General features: G+C 37.6%; 1 protein-coding gene across 1 annotated transcript; it reads right to left on the bottom strand.

Moving 5' to 3' along the window:
* Nucleotides 1-271: 271 nt before the first annotated feature.
* On the bottom strand, nucleotides 272-24,555 carry DNAJC27 (DnaJ heat shock protein family (Hsp40) member C27). The gene is made up of 7 exons (XM_033125396.1): nucleotides 24,277-24,555; nucleotides 16,719-16,801; nucleotides 13,093-13,162; nucleotides 10,258-10,422; nucleotides 9,513-9,635; nucleotides 7,437-7,597; nucleotides 272-4,107 (listed from the first exon to the last, which is right to left on the bottom strand). The coding sequence occupies exons 1-7, from the start codon at nucleotides 24,361-24,363 to the stop codon at nucleotides 3,975-3,977; spliced, it is 822 nt and encodes a 273-aa protein (XP_032981287.1). The 5' UTR covers nucleotides 24,364-24,555; the 3' UTR covers nucleotides 272-3,974.
* Nucleotides 24,556-24,581: the final 26 nt, after the last annotated feature.

The following is a 24,581-nucleotide window of genomic DNA, read 5'->3' as shown; positions in this document are numbered from 1 at the left end:
TAAAATGAGATAATAGTTTCATCTGAATTAAAAGGGCAAAGCTAATATTAGTATCTTTCTTTAAGAGATCAAAAACACTTTCACCACAATTTAGTAAGGTCAGGATAGCCTGATGGACTGATGAATAAAAATTTCCTCTGTTTTACCAACTGGAAACTAAAGCCCGATGTCCCATCTAAAATCTCAATCGGTGACGAACTAGATTGGCTTCTAGATTAATGTGTTTTACGTTAAAGACCAGTGTTTCAATAAGTAAGTGCAACCCACAGACCAGTGTTCGATATTTGGCTTTACTTTATAAAAATACACAACTTAAATACATGTGACACTCTCTATACAAGACATAAACAACTGTTAGATTTAACATTTTCAGTTACTTCAACAGAAAGCAAATATGTAAATTACCTCGTAAGCGCAAAGGGTTTCTTTAGAGACTGCTTTCACAGTCAAAGGGACTAACGCCCCTGCGAGCAATCAATGCGGGAAGCTAACCTAAACTGTCCAACTTTCCAACAAGTCGTTTCACCCACAAGGCCTTTATTGCACGGCCTCATATTGCATCGCTTGGCAGACACAATCAGATGTCTCCACATCGCAGGTGTCAGCTTTTGTCTTCTCTAGAGATGCTTAATGGAAAAACCAATGTACAAACAGTATTGACTGTGTCTTACAATTGTGCTCAATACCGGTCACAAGAAGTATGAACCTCTCTTCACTTTGCAAAATTTGCAGTGGAAGGCGGTGAGTTATATTTTGCAGCCAAATTCCTTTCAAACGTTTTACAAAAACGTTGACAGACTCAGAGTGAGTTAGACGGAGTACAGTGGGGAAGGGAGTGACATTCAAGTGCCCACTGAGTCACTTGGAAGAAGAGCCCTGTCACTGTCAAAGGCAATGTGTGCAGGCGGCTCCATCCTTTCTACCTTGACACCGAAACACCTTCCTCTCCTTCCAGACTGTGTTCTTGTTCTGTGAGGAACAGCTAGTTCATTACTGGTGCTGCACACTTACTCTGGCTTTCTTTCAGAAATTTAGCTGCCTTAACTATGGCTCGTTTAAATTAACTAACAGTGAATTAGGTACTAGTTTATGGATATTAGGAGATATTTACCAGTTGAGAATTCAGTGCATGAGAACATACTAGAGTGAGGTTCCTGAGGTAAATGTGAGAATAGGCGCAATCTATAGAATTAGAGCAATTTATCTTGGATAGCTGCATAATAGGAAGTTAACAGGCAAACAAAACCAAGGACACATTTATGTGAAGAAATGAAATGACAATGCTGAACTGGAAGAAATGTTGAGAGCTGAGTGTATCAATTAAAAAGGAGGCATGAAAAGGGAACAGAGGAACAAAAGGAGCGTGTATTTTAAAGTGCTTAGGTAGGTTGGACGATGGATTTAAAATGCCTCCAGGGATTTCTAAAAAGTTTTTAAAGTGTTCATTCTTCGTGACTCATACATGGAAGAAATGGCTTTTCTTTAATAATAGCTGTTCAAACTTTTTACTCTTTTTTGAAACACAAGATTCTCTATAAAATGATTTTTTTCAGCCATTACTCTGCTAGTTGCTATTCTCGCTGATGTATTTTGAAATCCTAACTAGCTGAATAATTTTATTAAAGTTGAACTACAAAGTACATATGAGCATCAAGAAGTTACATTAATGCAGAGGTCTGTAAAGTTCTGTATGACGTTAAGTACCAAAAAAGCTTTCAACTGTGGGTCACGCTTCATTATCTTCAAGGATTACGGCAATTGGAAAAATTCTAGGACCCTGAAACTTCACTCACGTTTTTCCTTTCTTTTACATAAACGAAGTAATACATGGCCAGCTTTAGCACTAACAGTGAAGGTGCTGGGAACTGCATCCTAAGACCTAAGAATCAAGATCAGGCTGAACTTCAACACATCACTGATTATGTAAAGATATCAATGGAAGCTCTAAAGAACTCTCTTTGCTGTAATTGCTCCTCTGTACAATATAGTTGGTGAGGGGACCAACCTAGTGTTTAACAACAGTGATGAAAACTGGACCGGCTTGTTATACAGAGCCACATACCCATGTCAGTTTGGGCTGACAATACCACGCATGATCCCTCATTCATATGACTCCTAAATTTTATTGCAAAAACAGATCAATATTTAATTATTTTAGGCAAGATGAAGGCCTTAAGCAAAATTTAGGTGCAAAAGAACTTTGGGTTGGAGTTCTGCGTCCCAAGGAGCTAGTTAAAATTAAGAGGCCAGTGGAAAACCTGACGAGAAATCGTTATTTCAGATCTCAATTCATAAAAAAGAACATTTTCAGTATCACCAAGATTAGAAAACAGCGCTGTGGTTTCCCGACAACAAACTCAATGCAGCTCAGAGGCAGCCACACAAAGTAAAGCTGCTTTGGACGGGGAAGGAATCCCTAAGACTGCAGCAGGCTTGGATCACATGAAGGTGGCTTTTCTTCTTAAGTGGTAAGGTATGCTGATGGGCGACCGATATGCGAGAGCTGTTTATAATTCCCAGACAGCAGTAACATTTTATATACTTTAAAGCCCTAGTGCAGGGTGGTCACAGCTCAAAATACGAGCATCACAATGAGAGTCACGCAGTGAGTGTGGCTCCATAAGCTCTCAAAGGAAGGCCAGTCCTAACATCCAGGCTTCATTCATCCCTTGGAGACCGAGATGGAGACGATGGCACGAGAATGTATTTCTCTATGTGAAATTAATTTTCATAATCTGTGGTTTAAAATTACTACTACCCAGAAATTTGGAACCCAGGAAATATTCTGGAGATTCCTCCCACACAGGCCAGAAGAGCTCTCCTCTACCACCACCCAAAGGATCCGTTCTCGTCTCTGGTCAACCAGGACCAGGTCGAGGCTTCTAAGGGAGGACTGAGGAGGCAGTGGCTGGGAGCTGGGGATTCAAGAAGAGAGGAATGATGGCAGATGTGAGGTACAGCTATTAAAATAAATAAATAAATAAATAAATACGAGGGGACGAGAAGAAGAGGAAAAGAACAGGGAGCCGACACTGATGAGGAAGTGAAGAGGAGGCCTGGCTTGTGGAGAAGCACCCCTGCCTTTTCCACTACCTGTGGCAAATGATGCAGAAATAAGAACATGCGTAAGCCTCCCAGGGGGTTCTCTTAGGGCCGCCAGGCTGGCCGTGCCTTCGGAGCATGTGTGCACAATCTAGTGTGAGCTGCAACCACTTCTGTCTTGGGTCTGATTCCTGATTCCTAGGTGGTGCCGCTCCCTACAGCCAGCGGCACCCATTTCCACAGCTAAGCAAGGCCTCAGATCCAGGGTGGGGCTAGCAGCAGCCAGCGCACTCAGAGGGGCTGCCGTCGCCTTTCTTCTCTTAGGACTGGCTTGTCTCTCCCCTTGGTGATTGGAGAAGCAGAACAGAGTGAATGTCACAAAAGGGCAGCTCAATTCAGAATGGTATTGACTTGTTTCCCAAACTTCCAAAGGGCTGCTAAGAATTCATTAATTTTAGATTAATAGTTAACAGACCACCTAAGGAACTCACTCTGAAAGGAGCGACCTGCCTGTGAGATCACACCAAACTTCCAGGGGTTTTCAGATTGTCTGCTTCTGTTTTTGTTATTTTCTCCTCTGATGATGAAGTTTTAAAAAAAAGAAAAGTGAATGGGTGCTCCCGTCCTGCCTCCCTCCAGAAATCTCATGGACTTTCCTGAGTGACGTGCCTAAGGAAGCTAACAAATGAATCAGGGGGAAAAAATCAATTTGGAAATATGAAATGAACTATCATGGATAAATGGTACTTGGTTCTCTTCACTTCATCTCTCTACGAAATGGTAACAGGCACCTGAATTATTGATTTACAAATAACAACACATGAGTAAAAACAGCAGTCAAGTTTCGCGGAGGAAAAATCTAGGTTGGCTCTTTTACCTCTAGGGACAGTCTCTTTGTACTCGAGGCCCACACGTGTCTTTGTTCCTCCTTTCTACTTGATGCTTTTCAGGAGGGCTGTGCGGGCGTTCACTACTGCTTTGAAGGCGTCTTCACTGCCAGGTGCTACACACTTGTCAGGGTGAAGCAGCACCGCGAGTTTCCGATACGCTTTGTTGACTTCGTCCCTACGAAGAGAAGCAAAGCTCTATGTCAGTAACAGGGTCAGCCCCACACCCTGCAGTTAGCTGTGTGGATGATGCAGTAAGCACATCCCAAATAATTACTACCCTTTCCAAAGGTGGGACTAAAGGACTAGGAAACAAACAGTCAATAAACAAATAACTAATACATATCATACAAGTAGGGAAAAAAATACAATGCAAAATGAGTATACAAACGCTAAGAAAACACTTGGTAAAACAATGATCGGATGGAAACAGACCGTTCTTGGCACCTAGGAGGCACTCAGCAAATCGGTGCTGACTGAAGCAGCAGGGCATCGGGAGGTCAGGGCAGGACCCTAGAGTAGGGTTCCGGAAGGTGGGGCTTGGGGATTAACACAGCGGTGGGGAAATACAGAGCAACTGGGAGAAAACCGGCAGAGGTTGGGAACAGAGCATGGACATAGCATGTAGTTCCATGAGGAAACTGCCAGGAAGCACAAGAAATGAAGTTGGCTGGGGAGGAGGGGTTAGTAAGTGCAAAGCCATGAAGGCCAAACAACAGAAAAACTGGATTTGACAAACAGTAACAACAGTAGGTGTTTCGTGACAAAATGGTGCTGGGAACGCTGTTTCTTGAAGTTAGGAGACAGGTAGGAGGTTGTTACCATAACCCAAGCATGAGTACGAGAATTTAGATATGATGTTTGTGGAAGGGAAGATAAAAGACATAATATAAAGAAAGAATTGGCAGAAGCAGATGATGAGCTAGATACACAGGTGACTAAGGTATAGGAAAAAGGGCTGAAATGAGTTCCAGGGTCATGGAGAAGTTGACGCCCTGGGAAGATGATGACTCCAGTCACCAAGAAAGGAACATGGAAAGGAGTACATGAGAGTTATACACAGTAAGCTCCCTGAGATCAAAGAAACAAGAGAGAAATGAATATTATCCAGAGAGGAAAGAAGCAGTAACAATAAATGTTTCTCCAAAGACCCTCTGAGGTCTTCAGCGAGCGTGGACTGGTTGGGGAGGGTCCTGGAGACCACTTGTCCCTGCAGGTCCCCCTGCTTCTCCTTGTCCTCAGCTGTCAGGCCTCCGAGAGGCTTCTAAGTACCCAGACACTCCCCTGGTCAGAGTCTGGCTCTGTCTCTACCAGATGGTTTTATTTTCCACCTTCCTTTTGTAATTCCGGATTCCAGTGATCCAATAAGCTTGGAAATGGTGCTTTCCCAAATGCTCTAGGCTTTTCTCCTTTATTTTTTATCAGAAGGATTTCTAGTTTGGCTCTCCAAATTCGGGAGATGGTTTTTGTTATCTTGGATGTGATGCGAAGTCTTATGTGTCAACCTGGAGAGACTGAGGTCATAGGGCCATGTTAATAGTTTTCCATGGCTTCGGTATACATCCTAAAGGTTTCTCTGCTTTTAGGAGTCTTTCTGAATTTTTTTTGTTTTAATCTTGCATGTGGCTCTTCTGCATAGGTAATTTTGACATTAGATAATAAGAACTACATTCTCCCTAAAAGATTCTCTGTCTCTGAGGCAGGTACAGCATCCTCTCTCTTCCCCATGAGCGAGACCTGGGTAAGGTCCCTCCAGCCACTCTGCTTCTGGAGGAGACATGTCCACAGGGGCTTAGCAGTCAGGCCTGGTCCTCTAAGAATGCCTTTTAAGAATTCAGGGTAGCAGGAGAGACTTTCAAGGAAAACTTTTGGAGAAACAAGAATGAATCAAGCGTGTAAGAAGTATATTAATTCTACTGAAGATATATTCTTCAAGTTCAAGAATAATAAACATAGTTAGCACAGAACAAACATTAAAACTCTGTATCTTAAAAAAATATTTTTAGGTTTTGCCCAAATGTGCTCAATGCCATACAAAATTAGTATGATAGACCCAGAGGAACAAAGGTAAAAAAAAGTACATGTTTATATTGGTTAAGGATATAGAACTTAGGGAGTTCCTGTAAATTTTGGTAGATTCCATTTAACCACAGTGAATAAATAAGGAACCCAAGTTTCTTTTTCCTTAATAAATATTGTTCTAAGTTAATCAAGAAGTAAAGTAATAGTTTCTTAGTTTTAGAACCAATGTCCTTTGGAGATGAAAAGGAAGAATTTAGAATGAGACCATGGAAGTCTAAAGAGACATTTAAAAGACAGTAATTAACTTTATGCTCTATATAATACATGAGGTCATCTGAATTCCTTCATGTGTTTAAAGTATCCTCAGTAATGCCTGGCAAGTCAAGTGTGACCAGAGGCGTCTTCCTCTTTCCCTCCACTCTTTCCTTCTGGACTTAAAGATATGCTATGAGACCAAAATGGAGAAAAGACACTTAACACTGTTGATGCCAACAAGGTGATTTCGAGATGGACTTTTTTCTTTTGTGGGAATTGAAGTGAAAAAGTAGAAAGGGAAAACATGGAGAGGAAAGCTATGGTACAAAATAAAAAGATCTGAGAACTCTTATAAATTATGATGTACACAGTTAAGTAGTATTATACTGTAAAAAGTTATGTAAATTCAAAGTTCTTAAGAGGGTAGATCTCGAGATTTCCCATCACAAGATAAAAACTTTTCGACTATATAAGATGATGGATATTAACTAAACTTGTGGTAATTGTTTCACAATATATGTAAGTCACATCATTAGGCTGTACACCTTAAACTTATATATACAGTGCTGTGTGCCAATTATATTTCAATAAAACTGAAAAAAAGGTATAAACCAAATTGAACAATGATTTACTGCACAAGCAACAAAGAGTAGCGGCTATATTTCTTTTTCCCCTAAATAATTCTTTTGGCTAAAATAAAATAATTTAACATAAATATATACAGATGAGGAACTAACAGGATTTTTGAGAGTGATAGACAGAAAAATAGGCAGACACATGTGTTCAGGGTCAAAAACCAATCTTATTACTAACTCCTGAGTTTACTGAATGTGTTTAGTCTGGGTTCCAGTTTTCCCTGTAAAATTGGGCAAGTTGATTGCTAACATTCTGTCCTCTAAAATTCTATGATTTAAGAATTCTCTTTTGTAAGGTATTTTTTTAAGATTACATTAGCTTCAAGGCTCTTATGCAACAAAAGCAGAGCATACCATTTCAGAAAGTATTTATGCATATACACTACAGCAGGCAACTGGTTCCCACATCAGGCAACTGGCATTAACTGAATTATTCAGTTAATTCAGCAAAAGAGCATATTAAGTAATCTAATATATTTCCACACATCTTCATATTTCTAGCTAATTACAAGAAGATATATTGCAGCTATAATTTTGATGACTGAGTCATTCTCTATAAGAGCACTCAGCACTAACATCCTAGAGCACTGCTTACCTTGAGGCCCCAGGTTTGACTCCCAACATGTCCCAACTGTCTTTACTATTTCGAATTCTGCGAATGGTGTCTGCTTGTTCTTTGGTGAAACTAGCACTGCTATTTGTAATAGGACGTTTCCCGCCATTTTCAAATAAATCAACTATGGATGCATAAAAGGTCTGTGAAAAGAAAACACATCCCAGAGTAGAACTGATTTTGTGAAAATAGAAATTCCTTTTAAACATCAAGTGAAAGAATTTTAATATAGTCCAATAACTTAAAATTCATAATAAAGCAAATATTTCAGAGGTAAAGGAAAATATGATCAAAGAATTAAAGGAAAATATACTTTTAATGAGTGAACAGACAGAGAACTGGGAACTGCACAAAAGAACCAAATGCAAATTCTAGAACTGAAAGGTACTGAATTGAAAAATTCACTCAGTGGATTTAACAGCAGATTGAAGTCAGACCAACAGACCAACAGCAATCTGGAAAACAGAAAAAATGGAATAAAAATAAACATAACCTCAAGGACTGTGGGACAAAATCGAATGGTCTAATATATGTGTAGCTGGAGTCCCAGAAAGAAAACAGAGTGAGAATAGGGGAGAGAGAGAGGTTAAAAAAAAAAAAAAACACTTCCAAATTTGATTTAAAAAACACCTGCCTACCAATCCAAGAGACTCAACAAATCCTAAGTAGGATAAATATAAAGAGAACCACACGTAGGAACATAGCACAACTGCTAAAAACCAAAGATAAAGAAAAACTCTTAAAAGTAACTGGAGGAGGAAAAAAAGGCATATTGTATACAAAAGAGTAAGGGTAAGAATGGGTGCTAACATCTCATCAGACACAATAGAGGCCAAAGGGGAATGGACTAACATCTTTATAGTGCTAATTTAATCTCTAACAGTTATTATTTATAACTCTCGGACAAATCACTACTAGTCTTAGGTGTCCTCATATCTGAAATGAGAATAATACCTGCCACATTGGTAAGAGTCTCAAATGAGATGAAATATGTAAACTACTCCAGAATTGTAAAATACTATTCAAATGGTTAAGTATTATTATTGTATATATATAAGCACAAACTCACATAAGTCTATGTACTCAAAAGAATACAAGAGGGGCAAACCAATATCAACCTTATTTGGTCTTTAAATAGAAGCTACTGATGCACAATTTAGTCTGTCAGCCAAGGATGAAACCTGTCTTCTAATAGGAGTGGTGACAGCTTGTGAGAAGGAAATTCAGCATAAAAGATTAAATAAAATCCCACTCAATAATTAAGAACAACTCTTTATAGTATAGCTATATTATTTGAAATGCTAAAAATTCCCAAAATATCAGATATATTCATAAGAAAAAATGCATTATTCATGCCACCACTTGCTTCCTAATGTATCTATAATTAAGAGTCGACTTGACTTCATAACTTAGTTTAAATAGCTTCCTCCCCTTAAAATTATTCAAGATTAGTAAGTTTTGAAAAGTGACCATCTATTCATGTTCCAATAAGACTATATCTTCTATTGCCTACTTGATTGGTGAGACCTAATTTTTATGTTTGACTGGCTGGACTCTGCAATGATAGTCTCCTCTTCTCTAATTGCACCCCGATGGGCTACAATAATAGGATTATCTTAGCTATAACAAGGCAATTCTGCCAATGTATGCTTCCATTTGATTCTGCATACAAATGTAACCAAAGGTAGTTTTAAGGAAACTCTTTGTCCCAGTTAAGTGAATAATAACTTTTGTTAAACTTGATAATCATCAGAATCACCTAGAGAGCTTCTTCACAACATTAACCTTCCAGTAGGTTTAGAACCCAGCAATCTGTATTTTGAAGAATTTCCCCCAGGTAATCCTGATGATTAGCCAGGTATGGTCTAAAATAGAGAGCAGACAGATATCACACATACACACATACTCATATTCATATTCTTTCTCTCTCACCAGCTTCTGAAAAGAGCTTATTCTAGTGAGAAATTCCTATTATTTTTTTTGCTTCTCATAATTTAAACTAAAATTTGTCATGGGCGGCCTTGACACAAACTCTAAAACAACAAAATGCTAGGTTACCTGGAACATCTCATTAATTCCTTCTCCAGTTTGTGCTGAAGTTTCAAAGTACAGGAACCCTTTGCTTTCAGCCCAGAGACGCCCTTCACTTTCATCAACACTGCGGTGCTTGGGACAATCGATCTGAAATAGTAAGTTGAGGGGCAGAGAAGATTCCAAACTTGTCCCACTAGAAAAGGCCCAATGAGGTCTTTGTTAATCCTTTACTGAGGCAAATAATATTCTTAAATGAACCCCAGCACTAGTACATAGAATTACCAGGACCAAAGGGGACAAAGAATTACTAATATTGAATGTGGACTGATTTTCTATGGCAACAAGTGCCTATTACCACACTTCCCACTTTATCCCTTGAGAAAACTGCTGCATTCACGTCTGTGAAGGTCAGCTTCATAATGAACATCAGCCGCACTCAAGGGCCTGTGGTCTGCTTTTCATCCCTTTCCAGAGGCCACCTTTTCCCTAATGACAGCCTTCCTCCAAGTAGGTCAGAGTGTGATAATTAGGATCCACCTCTCCTGCTCAGTCAGCAATATGATTCCCCAATGATGGCACCAGAAACGAAAATGGATAAAAATCCTGATATACCAGGTTTTGGTTTTTTATTGTTCTTGTTTTTAAAAGTTGTTGATTCCTATATTACTGAATAAGGAATTTTTCTTTTTATTTGTTCCTCAAAACTCAGAGCTGCACTTTTCCCATAAGGAATCTAGAAAGTTGAGCCTACCATTTCCAAAGCGGTTACCTTATTGGCACACACTACAAATACAATGTTTTCCATGTTTCCGTGAGGTCCAAGCTCTTGCTTCATTTCTGCCAGCCATGCATCCAGGGCATCAAAGGTGTCTTTCTGCCCAACATCATAGACCAGTATCACACCCTGTGTGTCCTTGTAAAACTCATTACGAACCTTCACATAAAAGAACAAATGCACAAAATCTGAAACAGTAAGCTGGGGTGGAGGGCGGGTGGTGGGTGGTGATTTTACAAAAATACATCTCACAGTCATAAACTTAACAAAGTATCTTCTTTTGTGTATTCATAAAATTTGCTGCTATATCTCAGTATCTGCTTGCCTTTAGGGGATTTTTTTTAAAAATAAAATCAAAGCAACCTGATAAAAAATAAATCTGTTAGTACCAAAGGACTTGTAACGGAAACAACAGGCTCCTGCCCTCCCTCACTTGCTGTTCCACTCCCCAGAGGCAATCAAGCTTTAATTGTTGTTAGTAGACCTTCAAAGAACACAAATTATATAAAGTCCTTCATAGGAAGAACTTGGAAGGTGAGTGAACAATTGAAAAGAACTCAAGGCAAAAATGACACAAATATCAGCAATAAGTACAGCCATTTATATATCACATCCCAAAGATGGCTTTTCCCGGGATGCTAGGCAGAGCTTCCCTGTGACTCTAGCGTCTCTATACCAACTTTAGAACTCCAAACTCAGAGCCTCAGTGTAATGTAGTGGAAAAGAGCACGGGCTCTGGAGTCAGACAGATCTGGGTTCACACTTACTTACTAGTTGTGTGATCTTGGGCAAGTCACTTAACCTCTCTGCGTCTGTTTCCTCATCTGTAAAATGGGGATAATACTACTTACTCCACAGGGTTATGATGAAGATTAAATGAGATAACGAAGGCAAAGCACCTACATGGTGCCCGGAAAACAATGTGTATTAGCACCTTCTCCCTTCCTTCCTTGCATCCATTCTCTGGTTAACCTCCTTTGATGTTTTCATCAGAAATGGCAACTCTCCTCTGGGGCATAGCTACAATTCTGGGAAGAGGCAGCATGAAGTACAGGGCACCCTAAAGTGGCAGAGGCAATGACAGGTTGAATGTGTGAGAAGCAGCATTGATAGATTTGGGGTTTCAGTGACAGAGGCCATGTAGTATACTTTTCTTTCCGAAGAATTCCAGTATGTATTGAGACTCACACTGAAATAGCTATAGTTTTCTAGCACAGACACTTGGACCAAAAATATAAGTGCCTGTTTATTTGCAGAAACATAAGACGCTATCCCCTAAAACTAAAACCAACAAAATCAGAAAGAATTTAAAGGGATGAACACCAGGAGTCTTCTGGCCCTCAGTACTCATGTTCCTTAGCCCTCCTGCTGTAATAAAAACGGGGCTCTCCCTTCTTTCCTGAAACTCTGGCTGCCTTGGCTCCCATACACCATGTGCCCCAGGCTCTTGACTAAACTTTTCTCTCCATCACTCCCACTCCAGCCAGCCACCATGATTCCCCAAATGCTGTCCTGGGCCCTCTTCTTTTCTCTTTTCCTTCTTCCCATCTCAGCCACATCAACCACTGTCACACTCTCAACTGTGAGAACCTCCAAAATGAGCCCTTTCATCTCTACCTCCAGACCCACATTTCCAATTAGCTCTAGACTCTTCCAGCTGAATGTCCCGTTGGATCTCAAGTTCAACATTCACAACAGGAAACCCTCCAACTCATTCCTTCCTAAACTTTTCCTTCTCTTGAAAGTCTAGTGATGAAGGTAGCACACAGTTCTCTGTCATTCTGTTGGAAGCCGGGTGTTAAGTTTTGCTGCTTTCCTCTCCCTTTGCTCAGCAGAGTCAAACAAACCTGCAGAAGCCACCTCTACCACATTTCTTGCACCTGTCACTTGCTTTCCATTTTCATTGCCAACATTATGTCTTGAATGAACTACTGCCAGAGTCTTCTAATTAATCTCCCTAGCAACATTATACACCACGCATATTTATCTTTTTAAAGCCCTGGCTCAAAAATTCTTTATTGTTTCCCCACTGCCAGTTCCCCAAAGTTCAAACTCTTTAAATTGATGTTAAAAGTTTCTGATCGTTCCTCTACCAACTTCTCAGTCTCATCCTCCGCCTACGCCCTGTACTTCAAACTGGATAATCTCTCATTCCCAGACCTGTCCTATGCCTTCCTAACTCCGTCTGGAAACAGGCACCTCTTTATCATCAATCTCTCAAGGTCTAGCTATAATGCTGCATCTTTTATGTAGTTTTTTCTGCTCCGTTCCCCACCATGTAACTCCCTACCCCCGTCAGACAGAATGTCATCTCTACGGCTCCTGGAATATCACAGCATTTTGTACTTCTAACCCAAAGCAAGCAGAAGGAGGGAAATAATAAAGATAAGAGCAGAAGTGAAATGCACAAATTAGAAACGAGCAGAAGGCCTCCTTAGGGAGAATGAAAAACCAAAGGAAGGAAAAACAAGAGAATGGCCATGAGATTCATTATGAGACTACTTAGAAATGATAAACAGATGAAAGTAAACCGAGTGGGGTTCTCTCTGGGGAGAGAACTCATATGGCTGAGGAGTGAAGTGGAAAGCTCACTCTAACATCCTGCTATGAATTCTTAAGTCCAAGTATGAATGTAATTATCCTTTCATGTTTTGGGGTAAGGTATAAAGTAAAAAGCAACAGTCCTTTGAAGGTGAAAATATCTTACACCAGCTACATTTACCTCTTTGTACACATTATTTGAATATTGGTTCTTTCAGATAATTCAGGATCTTTCCCTAAACCACTGACAATACTGCATATAGGTTTTCTCATAAAAGGCTTTCTTACCTCATAGAAGAAGGGATGTCCAGCCATATCAAAGATATTAACTTTGATTTCTCTGTCTCTGACTTGTACCCTGAAATGTTCAAATAGAAAAAAATACCAAAAAAGGTCATGGTTTCTGCATTCACATTAATAGCATTTACGTCACTTATAAATTTCAAAAGAGTATGTGTATGAAATTTAAGAGGATTCTCAGTGCCTATTCTTGATTCCAGATAATCTGTACGGTAGGAGCCAGCAATTTAGCAGATAATCCTGCCTCCTTGTTTTAACAACACTAAACCCACTTGGAATAAGCTCCCTCATTCACCTTCAGCTTACCTCAAGATACTCAGTCTACACCCCTTAACTAACAAATGGTGGCTATTACTGTGGTACTAAGAAAAATGGGTTTGGGAAAAGAGCAAGATAAATGAAAGCAAAATGTTTTATTTCCCTTTTTAAGACAGCTTAGTCACTACTAGTTATGTTTGGTTACCATGCAGAACAATAACAAGATGTATATTATTAACAACATCTGTTTAATTTTCTTGTGGTCTTCATTGAAGCAATAGCAATAGTCAATTTGTTTTCAGAAATTTGAAAAAAAAAAAGGAAAATAACAACCAGTCATATTAGAATTAATTACTGGTAACATCATAGCATATTTGGTTCTAGTCCTTTTCTTTTTAATGAAAAATCACTCCTGAAAAATGAATGAATCAAACATTATACATAATTCAAACACTAAAGAAAAATACAAAAATGTAAGTTTAACATTTATCCCAAATCCTATCACCCAGAAAAATACCTTCATTAAATGGATGAACTACAGACTTCTTTGTATGCATAGATAAGACTAATAAACAAATATTTTACTAAAAATGGGATTATACTATTTAAAAATAAAAACCTTAAAATTTACTTTTTATTGAATTTAACAACTACAAAAAAAAAAAAAACCGAAGTGAACTTGGAGGAATTATTGAGCTTTAAATATAAATGTATCCTCGCCACAGAAATATTATTTCCTAAAATATTCCTCTAAGGTTAAAGAATAGAGATTAATAATAAATAACAGATTAGAGTCTTTTTTTTTTTAAGTATCATATTTCAGTTTTAGACAGCATTGATAGGACTCCCTCCTATGGAATACAAGGACATTAGCACTTGCTCTCATTGTCCCTATACCACCTTCTGGCTTATTTTTTTTATTATTATTATTATTATTATTATTATTATTATTATTATCATTCTCTGTCCAAATTTATAACATCCACTTTCAGGTCTGAAACCATATTTCCCAGTTGTTTTATATGACTTGCCTATTTAAATCAAACTAACCACCACTTATGATTTCTTCACAGCTGAGTTCTCTACCATATTTCATCAAGTCTAAGATGCACATTTGTGAAATAAGGATCCATCTTATAAAAGAGAGTGTGAGAACAGCGAAACAAAACAAAATAATTCACAGAGTTTGACAGCATCTGGAGAAGATCTGGTATAATAATTTATATTAGAAAATTTTACCTTAAAGAGATAGCATCTGAGAAGGGACGGAACTGAAGTCTATAAAGTCGGGAAGTGACACAAATGTGTTCACATGGAAACTCAAAAGAGGTCAATTTAATTCAGAAGCCAGAGAAAATTACCTTAAGAAAAATGGTAATTCATTACCTCAAGGCAGTGCTTTCCTAAGTTGTGGCCTGAAGACCACCTGCATCATAATTATGGGGAGAGGGGTAGTTAAAAATGCAGATTCCTGAGTCCCACCTCAGATCCAGTGAGTCAGAACCATAGGGGGTGGGTCCTAGGAATCTGCATTTTGACAAACTCTCCAAGTAATTTCTAAACATACTGAAATCTGAGCTTCCCCATACTGAAAACAGGAAAGATGGAATGTGCATCTATTGTTTTGATGGGCCAACCCCTTCTCTCAACTCCTTCTCCCAATTGTGGTTCAAATGGGCTCTGCCATCTTGTTAAGTGACCCCACTCTGCTGGCTACAGCTGAGTTGGGGAAAGGTGCCTGTCCCCACCTGCCAAGCAAAAGCTTCCCTGGGATTTTTAAGCTTGGAATAGTAGTTTTGGTCCCTCTCTGGAAGTGAAATTTACAATGTGAGCCTGAGAGCTTCTGGAAGCTGTGTAAAGAAAGCCAAAGGGCGAGAGAGAGAGATGTAGTGAAATGATTTGGTTATATTCTCTCCCTGATTCCAGCCATCTCTGAGGCCCAGCTTCATCTTTGTAATTGGATTATGTGAATTGACTGTCTTTTTATTTATTTTGCTTGAGTTGGTTTGAGTTGGGTTTCTGTCAATTATATCCTCCTGATAGAATTAGTGATAGGACATAGTGATGGGACAACTATCTTTTCCAAAAAGAAAATTTCAGCCAGAAACAGAATAGTCTGTTGAACAATCCACACTTCTATGGTATAATGTGGTGATTCTCATTTCTTAGATAAATAAAAAAGCTATTCATATGATTCAAAACCAAACTGCCTTAAATAAGGATACTCTATCATATCACTCACTGATATGATCCTGTGCCCCCAAGTATAGGTATACCCCACCACTTTGGTCTACCTTCTTGTATGTTGCTCTCATATTCTAATCTTGCAAACTTAGATGTATTTATCTTACCTAACAATAAATACTTATTGAATATCAACTATGTCCTAGGATCATGCCAGGCACCTGGAGATCACTTATACTGATAGGTCCTTGTTCATGGAGCTTAAACTCTAGCAGGAGACATTAAATATATACAAATAATAAAAATAACACAAGGCAATTTATGATAAGTACCATAAATAGCAGAGAATTTTAACATTTCTGTCATTTGCAACCAAAGAGTCCTGACTAATAAAAGGAGGTATTCAGAAGGCCTTATGGGAACGGGAGCATTTTACTCCTTGGAGAGATTGACAGATGGAGAGATGAGGGGAAAGGCCATTTTAGGTGGACAGAATGAATAATGGCACTGAGATAGGAAAGTATGACGGCAGTTCAGGGTGGATGGAGAGTAAAGTGTGTAAAGGAATGTAATAGGAGAGAAGGAGCGGGGCAGAATAGGCCATAACAGTGAGCACCTGAGATTCCAACTTCAGGGAGTATGCTATCTACCTCAATTCTACTCTTTGGCAGTATTCCCTGTAATGTAACCTTGTCCCCCCAAGCTCAACCCGCCCTTGATTCATTGCTAAATAAATCCCCAATTATATCCAATGTCACTCTTGGATCATTTTTTGCTAGAGTCCAATAAGCTATAAAGATCATATACCAATAAAGTGCTTCAATAGAAAATTTTCCACTTAATATTTAGACTTTTTAGAGAGACTATTTCAAAATGCTCTAAAAACACACCTGCTAATAAGACCTCCTCCTACAGAAACATGTTTCCTGAAAAGTGGTATCTGCCAGTTAGGCTTTGTGTCGACACGCTCATCGTTGTAGACCAAGCACAAGGCCGGGTGAACAGAATGTGCTCAATGATGAACAAATGGTATGATCTCTGCATATCTGTAAAGGTCTCTTATTACTATTCTTTCCCAATTTATCTTCAGAATCTCTATTTCAAGATAGATCACTTTAGAAGGGTTCTGAATTTCTAAGTAATTTACAAGCCCAAAGAAACAATATACTCACTTTGTGACTCCATAGTCAATTCCAATTGTTGCAAGGTATTTAGACACAAATCTTTTCTCACAGTAGCGCTTTATAATACAGCTCTAGAAAGATGAAAAATACATGCTTTTAGTAAGTATACTCTGGGAACATATACAAAATAAGCACATTTCTTCATTATGGTTTCTTCATTCATCATTATGAGAGAAAGCATTTTTAAAAGTCAAAATTATAAGATAACCGAAACAAGTGTTAAAAGCAAAGATTTGAAAGAAAACACATTTCTAAATTCTTCCCTTAATATCAAATATGGGTATTTTTCAGTTTAGTTCTCAATCCTTGTGCTGTTTTCTTTGAAGACCTCTTCTACTGTTACACTTTCAACAATACCACCAAAGTCTGCAAGGTCTAGCCTTGACCTCCCTCCCAAGACCAGAACCACATCTCCAAATACCTACTCAACTAGTTTCTCCTTAGATGTCCTGCTGTTACCTCAAATTCAACAAGTCCAAAAATGAACTAATCTTATACATCAAAAGAGCTCATCCTGCTGACATCCTACTTCTGTTGATATAATACCACCATTTTCCCAATCACAGAGGATCAAAATATTAAAGTCATGTTTGATTCTAAGCCTTTCTAAATCTTCTTTTGAATGTTTCTTCCAGCTTTTTCTTCATTCCAATTCCCATTAATACCACTTTAATTTAGGTCATCCTCTACTCCAGGACAACTGCAGGGAATTCTTTATCGGTCTTTCTGCCTTCTTTTCCTCCCAACTTCAATACTGAATATCACTAACATTATTCCAACTCAAAAATCTTCAATGGCTTCTCATTGCCAAGAGTTCAAAATCCCAACTCCTTTGTTTGTTATTCAAAGTCCTCCATAATCTGGCCCTAATCTGTCTTCTCTGTCTAAACACTTCTATAGAAACTCTCCATTTCTGCAAAACTCCCAGGACTTGGCTTCCTAACTTTTATCATTACTTTTCTTTCTACATGGAAGGAAGTTTCTCCCCGCTTTCCAAATCTTACGTATCCTTTAAGGCCCAGCTCAAACTCTGAGCACTCAGGTTATAAGAGATCTTGTTTGCATCTGAACTTCTCTAGCACTTTACATATGAGTAATACACATATGCGTATATTAACACTCCTTAGCAGTCATGAAACTTATAATTTACTTGAAGTGCTGATAATGGGGTTTATTCTGCTCAAATCCTTCTCTGATGAACCTCAATCTAAATTAAATAGGACAGTTACTATAAAAAGTACTTAATAAACTCATTGCGAACTAAAGGGAAAACTTCTTTGGAGTGACTAGTGCTAAGAGGCCACACTTTTAAAAACACTGTATAGCTTGAAGGCACTTCACAAATGTTTTCTCTCATAATATCTTAGAAAAGTAAATATAGCTTTTTTTCTAAATTATTCATGAGATTAAGGGGCCTGGAAGTTCTTTAACTCCAATACACGATTTAAATACTAATCCCAAGTGTTTAAAGAGATACACATTTAAATAACAGTGTTAATAACCACTCCCTATAACACAGAGACAGAGTTCCTGGTCTTTAGGATCTTACAAGCTACTTAAATAACATGAAATAGAATTTTTTGCTTTCACTATTTTTCTTAAATAGATTTTTAAGCACTTTTAAATGCAATTCCAATTTTAATCTTAACAGATTTGAGTCTTTTTAAAAATAGAATTATCCTAAAATTCATTATGAAAGAACAGCTCTCTGAGAAGAACTAATCAAAGTATGAAAAAGAAGAATGGGGCAGAGCAATAGAAAGAAGAGGGAATTTGCCTCGACAGATATTAAAATATAGTCTGAAACTAATTAAGACAGTATTATGTTGGCATAAGAGTAGACAAGTCAGTAGAACAGAACAGTGCCCAGAAATAGATCCCATTACATGAGGAAATTTAAAAATAATAAAGGTGACATTTAAAGTCAACGGGATCATACAGCTGACCTGTTGAAACGCAGCTGGATGAATGCTCATGGATAGGAGATCAAACAACTTTCAATTTAAATAAATTTTTATAAACCAAATAAATAAATAAATGAAAAAAAATAAAGTCAATGGGAAAAGAATGATTTATTTGGTAAAATGCTACTGGTACAATTGATTATCCATCTGGAAAGAAGTTAAGTTGGGCCCTTAACTTCCCTATAGACAAAAATTACAGATGAATTCATGATTTAAGTATCTAAAAATAAAACAATAAAAATTTCAGAAGAAAATGTGCAACATATGTACAACCCTAGGGAAACCTTTTCAACCAAGAAAGGAAACCCAGAAACCATAAAAGACAGACATAATTGAATATGTATCAATAATAATAATAAAAGCAATTGTATGGCAAAATAACTATAAAAATATTAAAAGACAAATAACATATTTGGGCAAATATTTGTAATTAATATGACCGGTAAAAAGTTAGTATCTCTAATGTCTCCAAACCATAAAAAATGATAAGAAAGACACATCACCCAACAGAAAAATGGGTAGGGAGTATAAATTGGATAATACAGAGAAAAGCAAATCCAAATACCCAACAAGCATATGAAAAGAAGCTCACATTTATCTGTGCTCAGAGAAATGCAAATTAAAGTAACAATGAAATTATTTCTCACTAACCAGATTGATAGTGTTAATTAAAAGAATGACAACACCTGTGTTGGCAGGGATTTCAGGAAAAGGGCACCTGAATACTGCTGGTAGAGATGTGCACCTTTTTGAAAAGCAACTGGCAATAACTACTAAAATTTAAAAATGTGCTCTTCAACTCCACAGTGCTACCCTCGGGAATATAGTCCATAGAAATTAGAGTACCAATATTTAAGAATATATATACAGACACACCTCAGAGATATGGCAGGTTCAGTTCCAGACTACTGCAATAAAGCCAAAATCGCAATAAAGCCAAGTCACATGAATTTTTTGGTTTCCCAGTACATATAAAAGTTATGTTTACACTATACTATAGTCTATTAAGTGTGCAATAGCATTATGTCTAAAAAAATGTACATACCTTAATTTTTAAAATGCCAACCATCATCTGAGCCTTCAGTGAGTCATAATTTTTTGCTGGTGGTCTTACCTTCAATTTGTAAAAAAACGCAATATCTCTGAGGCACAATAAAACAGGGCATGCCTGTATGTGTACACACACACACACACACACACACACACACACACAAGGGTGTTTATTGTAACATTGTTTGTAGTAGGGAAAAGAGCTGGAAACAAAGTGAATTCTCATCAATAGAGGGAATACTTGCATATCATGGGCTATTATGCAACCAGTGAGTAGAGCTATGTCAGAAGTATATTCTACACTATTGTATAATGGAGGTACTTCTGACTACAAGTATTATAAGAGAAACCCAATTCAACTGATTTAACAGGAAAATATTTACTTAATATAACTGGAAATCTAGAACTAGGGCGAGCTTCAGAGTAAGTTGACAGAAAGATTCAGTGATAATTGCATTAGGAAACTGCAGGTCCTAGAGGACCCGGAGAACTGGGCTGGGACTTTGGGAGTAAGTTTACTGCCAATGCAGAATGTTGAGTTGGATATAAACAAAGACCACAGAGAAACCTCAGGGTTCCCCTATAGAGGTGACTGATTAAGCCATTCAGAATCCCCTTTTTGTTACTGCGTCTCTGGAATCTCTAAATGCTGAATAATAAAGGAAAATAGCAAGTATCCTCTTTCAGACCTAATTTTAATGGAAATGGCCTTAGCATTTTACCGTTTGGTATGTTTGCTACAGGTTAACAATAAATACTGTTTAATCACACTTAAGGAGTTTCATTTTATTCTGATTTTACTTAAAATGTGTGTTAGAACTGACTACTTGATTATATCAAATGTTTTTACAGTACTGAAAATACTTACTCCGTTGATATGACAAATTATGTTGATTAACATCTTGATATTGAACCATGTTTGCATTTATGTGATAAACCCTACTTACTAACAGTGAATTATTTTTGATATATTGCTGAATTACATCTGTTGATATTTAGAAATTATGCATCTCTATCTGTGAAATTGGCATATATATTTTTTCTTTGATACTATATCAAGTTTTGCTATTTAAGTTACCATGACATCATATAATAAATTGGAGTCCTGTTCATATTTTTCTTTGCCTTGGAATAACGTTACTGAAATTATGTGTTATTTACAGCTTAAATAAAGGTTATTCATGAAACCATCTGATCTTAATACCTTTTTAGATGGTAAATCTCTTAATTCCTTTTCTAATTTCTTCTGAGGTAACTGGTTGATTGTGTTTTCTACTTCTTTTTGAGTCATTTTTGGTAATTTATGTTTTGCTAGAAAATCTTCCATTTCCTCAGCATTTTCAAATGTGTTCCCATAGAATTGTAGGTAGTACTCGCTAATCATTCTTTTAATCTCTTCCAGTATGTGATTATGTCTTCTTTGGGTACAAATCTTGTAATTTTTTGCTTTCTCTCTTTATCTTAAACAGACTTTTAGGCACTTTGCTTTTTCATTAATCTTTCCAGAGAATTCTCTCTTTCTTTTGGTTTATTTTGTGTCTTTTCTAATGTCTTAAGTATTAAGTTCCTCTAGTATTCTAAACTGAGATATACCATACCATGAAATTCACACTTTTAAGATGTACATTCCTTGGTTTTTATTATACTCACAAAGTATAACCATTAAATCATTAAAGTCCTTTATTTTTTATCTCTCTTTTAGAAATGAATAAAATAATGCATTTTCCTTTGACTACAGCTTTAATTTTGTACTGAAGGTTTTGGTATGCTTTTAAGTGCTTCTTGGTTATTTTGTCATTTGTTTTCATTTGACTTTTGATCCAAGGATTATTTACTAGGGCATTCTTTGATTTTTAACTTAAAATTGTTTATCTGTATATCTTTCTATATTTTCCAAATTCTTTAAAATGAGTACGTGTTACTTTTACAACTAAGGGAAAAAATTTTTTCGTTAAATTTAAATCTTTTATGTACCTAAAATTTATTTTTGAGAAAGGAATGCAATAGGAATCCACTCCCAAATAGTAGGTAGTTGCTCCAATAGTACTTTTGTTTATTTATTTATTTTTTTTAAATTAAAGTTTATTGGAGTGACAATGGTTAGTAAAGTTACATAGGTTTCAGGGGTATAATTATGTAATATATCATCTATATATCACATTGTGTGCTCACCACCCAGAGCCAGCTCTCCTTCCATCACCACATATTTGACCAATAGTACTTTTTAAATGGTTCCTACTTTCTCACGATGTTACTGCATTTGTTGTAAACTGAATTTCCTTATATGGTTGGGTTTATTTCTGGACTCCATTCTGTTCCACTGATGTCTATATACTTCCTTTCCAGTATCAGTTGGAAAAGCTTGGTAACTTTAAAATATGGTTTTTTTTTTGTTTCTTTTTTTTAAAGTGATGAAAGAGTAGTTTATTAGAAGAGATAGTACACTCCAAAAAAATAGGAGGGGACCCAAGCAGCAAAGAATGGCTCAAGGGCCTAAGGTGGCATTTAGGAGGAAAAAGCGCACTCCAAAAGGTTTGGAGCAGGCCCCAGAGCAAAGGCAAGGCTCAAGAGGCTCAAAGGGCCTAAAATGTGTTTTAATATCTGGTAGTGTTAGTCTCCTCTCATTTCTTTTTCACAATTTTCTTGGTTATTCTCACATTTAATTTTTCATAAGGACGTTAGTACTTTTTATTATGCTCTGAAGAAAAAAAAAAGCCCTACTGATAATTTAATGGAAATTGAATTACATTTGCAGAGTATTTTAAAGAACTAACATCTCTACAATATTTAGTGATTCTAATTATGGAGAAATATCTTTCCATTTGCCTAAGTAACTTTGTAGAGTATGAAATTTTTCTTCATGTAGGTCCTACCTATTTCTTCTTAAGTTTAAAATTAAGCACTTTATTTTGTTTTTTATTATAAATTAAAATAGTTTTTCAATTATGCATTCCAAACAATTATAATTTGATGTAGTAAAGCTATTAATTTTTGTATATGAGGTTTTCCTTATTGAATTTTCTTATTGCTTCCAATAGCTTTTCAGTTAATTCTCTTTGGGTTTCTAGATAAACAATAATATCATTAGCAAATAATAATAATTTTTCTTTCTCCTTTCCAGTACTTCATATTTTTTTCTCTTATCTAATTGCATTGGCTAATAAATCTAGAAAAATGTTATATAAATGTAGTGACACTGGGTATTTTGGGCGATTTCTAGTGTTGCACCATTAAGCATAATAAAATTACAAAAGTGAGGCATGCTCACTTTGGCAGGTTAGTACATAACTTTCTAGAGGCTTTTTATTTTAAATGCCTGCCACATAGTTGATGTTCAGTAAATGTTGACTTTCAGTGAATGCTATGTTATTACTAATATATACAGAAGATGCCAAAAAAATGTATACACATTTTCAGAAAGGAAAAAAACTGTATTAAAATAATAATAATATATACTGATAACAAAATATGAATACAAGTCATGTGTATACATTTTTGGGCACCCCCAGTATATACACAGACAGATATATAAATAGTAAAACATAAATGGAAAGAATAGATACTAATAAATATCTACTGATCATTAACGATGTGCAGGGCGCTGGCCTAAACACTCTCATTAATGCTCCTTTTGCATGTAGATCCTGCTCTGAGTTGATTTTGACAGCATGCAATCATGGAAAGAGCACTGCAGTGGGAGTGTGAAGACCCAGGTTCTAATCCTATCTCTGTCACTAATTTGATGGAGGTTCTTAACCAACAGCTCCCACTTAGGCAGAAGGAGAGTCAATTTGGATGAAGAGGAGATGGTCTTAGAATTCATTTAGGGAAAGATCTTGGTCACCTCTTGTCCTCCATCCCCCATATAACGAGAGAGCTTATAGCTGATAACTAGGAAACGGAGCAAAGAAAAAGGCGGTCGAACTAAGGCTCTTTTGAGAGAATGGATGTGGTGACAGTACCAGGAATAAAAACAAAACAAGCATACAAAATAACGCAGGCTCCTTGACATCCATTGCACCTCCCCTGTGAAACACGTCAGCATCAGTTATGCTGTTATAACTGAAACGGTGTAGATTCTGGGCTCCATGTCTGCAGAGCAACATTTTACAAATCCCAATCTTCACACGCACCCCATAAATTCCCTCTGGCTCCCAAGCACTGCTTGGTGTAACTAAATTTTTATTCTTCACCTCTAAAAACCGGTCACCTAGAATGCAGATGTGGTATCTAAGCAAACGATCTGACATTAGGACATAAGCCACCTTACTCTCTTTGGAGTACATTCAAGGGTTAAGGATCACAGGAGACAACGTCTTAGGGAGAGTGACGTCGATGGAGGAGGGGACAAGTCAAAGGTCAAAAAGGTCAGGAGAGTTTTCCTCCAGAAGCCACATCTGCCGGGAGGAAACAGGGCCTGCTCAGGGGCGGGGAGGAGGCTGAGCCCCAGGCTGTTGAGTGACCGCCCTCCCAGCCAATTGGCACGTCGCTCCGCAGCGCTGAGGTCCCGCCCCTCCCAGCCAGGTACTCACTTTTCCCACTTCAGCGTTGCCCATGGAGATGACTTTGATGCGCAGGGACTTGCCAGGCTCCTTCCGCTTCGGCATGTTGGCCTCCATTGCCCTCGCTCTCTCGGGGCAACCCACCTCAATCTCTCGTTGTTCACCACGCTGGCCCGTCCCTCAGGCCTCCTCATCCAATGGTGGAACCGCTGCTATCGTCACCGCCCCGGCTCTGCCGCTCGCCATCCCCGCGGCTGCCAGGCAGCGGGCGCGGGCGGTTGGGAGCGCAGGGAACTGGAGGGAGGGAGAAAAGAGTCTCGCGATGCTAGAAAGGG

Source organism: Rhinolophus ferrumequinum, chromosome 13 (genome assembly GCF_004115265.2).
Source record: "Rhinolophus ferrumequinum isolate MPI-CBG mRhiFer1 chromosome 13, mRhiFer1_v1.p, whole genome shotgun sequence".
Lineage (NCBI taxonomy): Eukaryota > Metazoa > Chordata > Mammalia > Chiroptera > Rhinolophidae > Rhinolophus > Rhinolophus ferrumequinum.
Note: the sequence above shows the minus strand (reverse complement) of the source record. Positions and strands in the feature narration are given on the sequence as shown.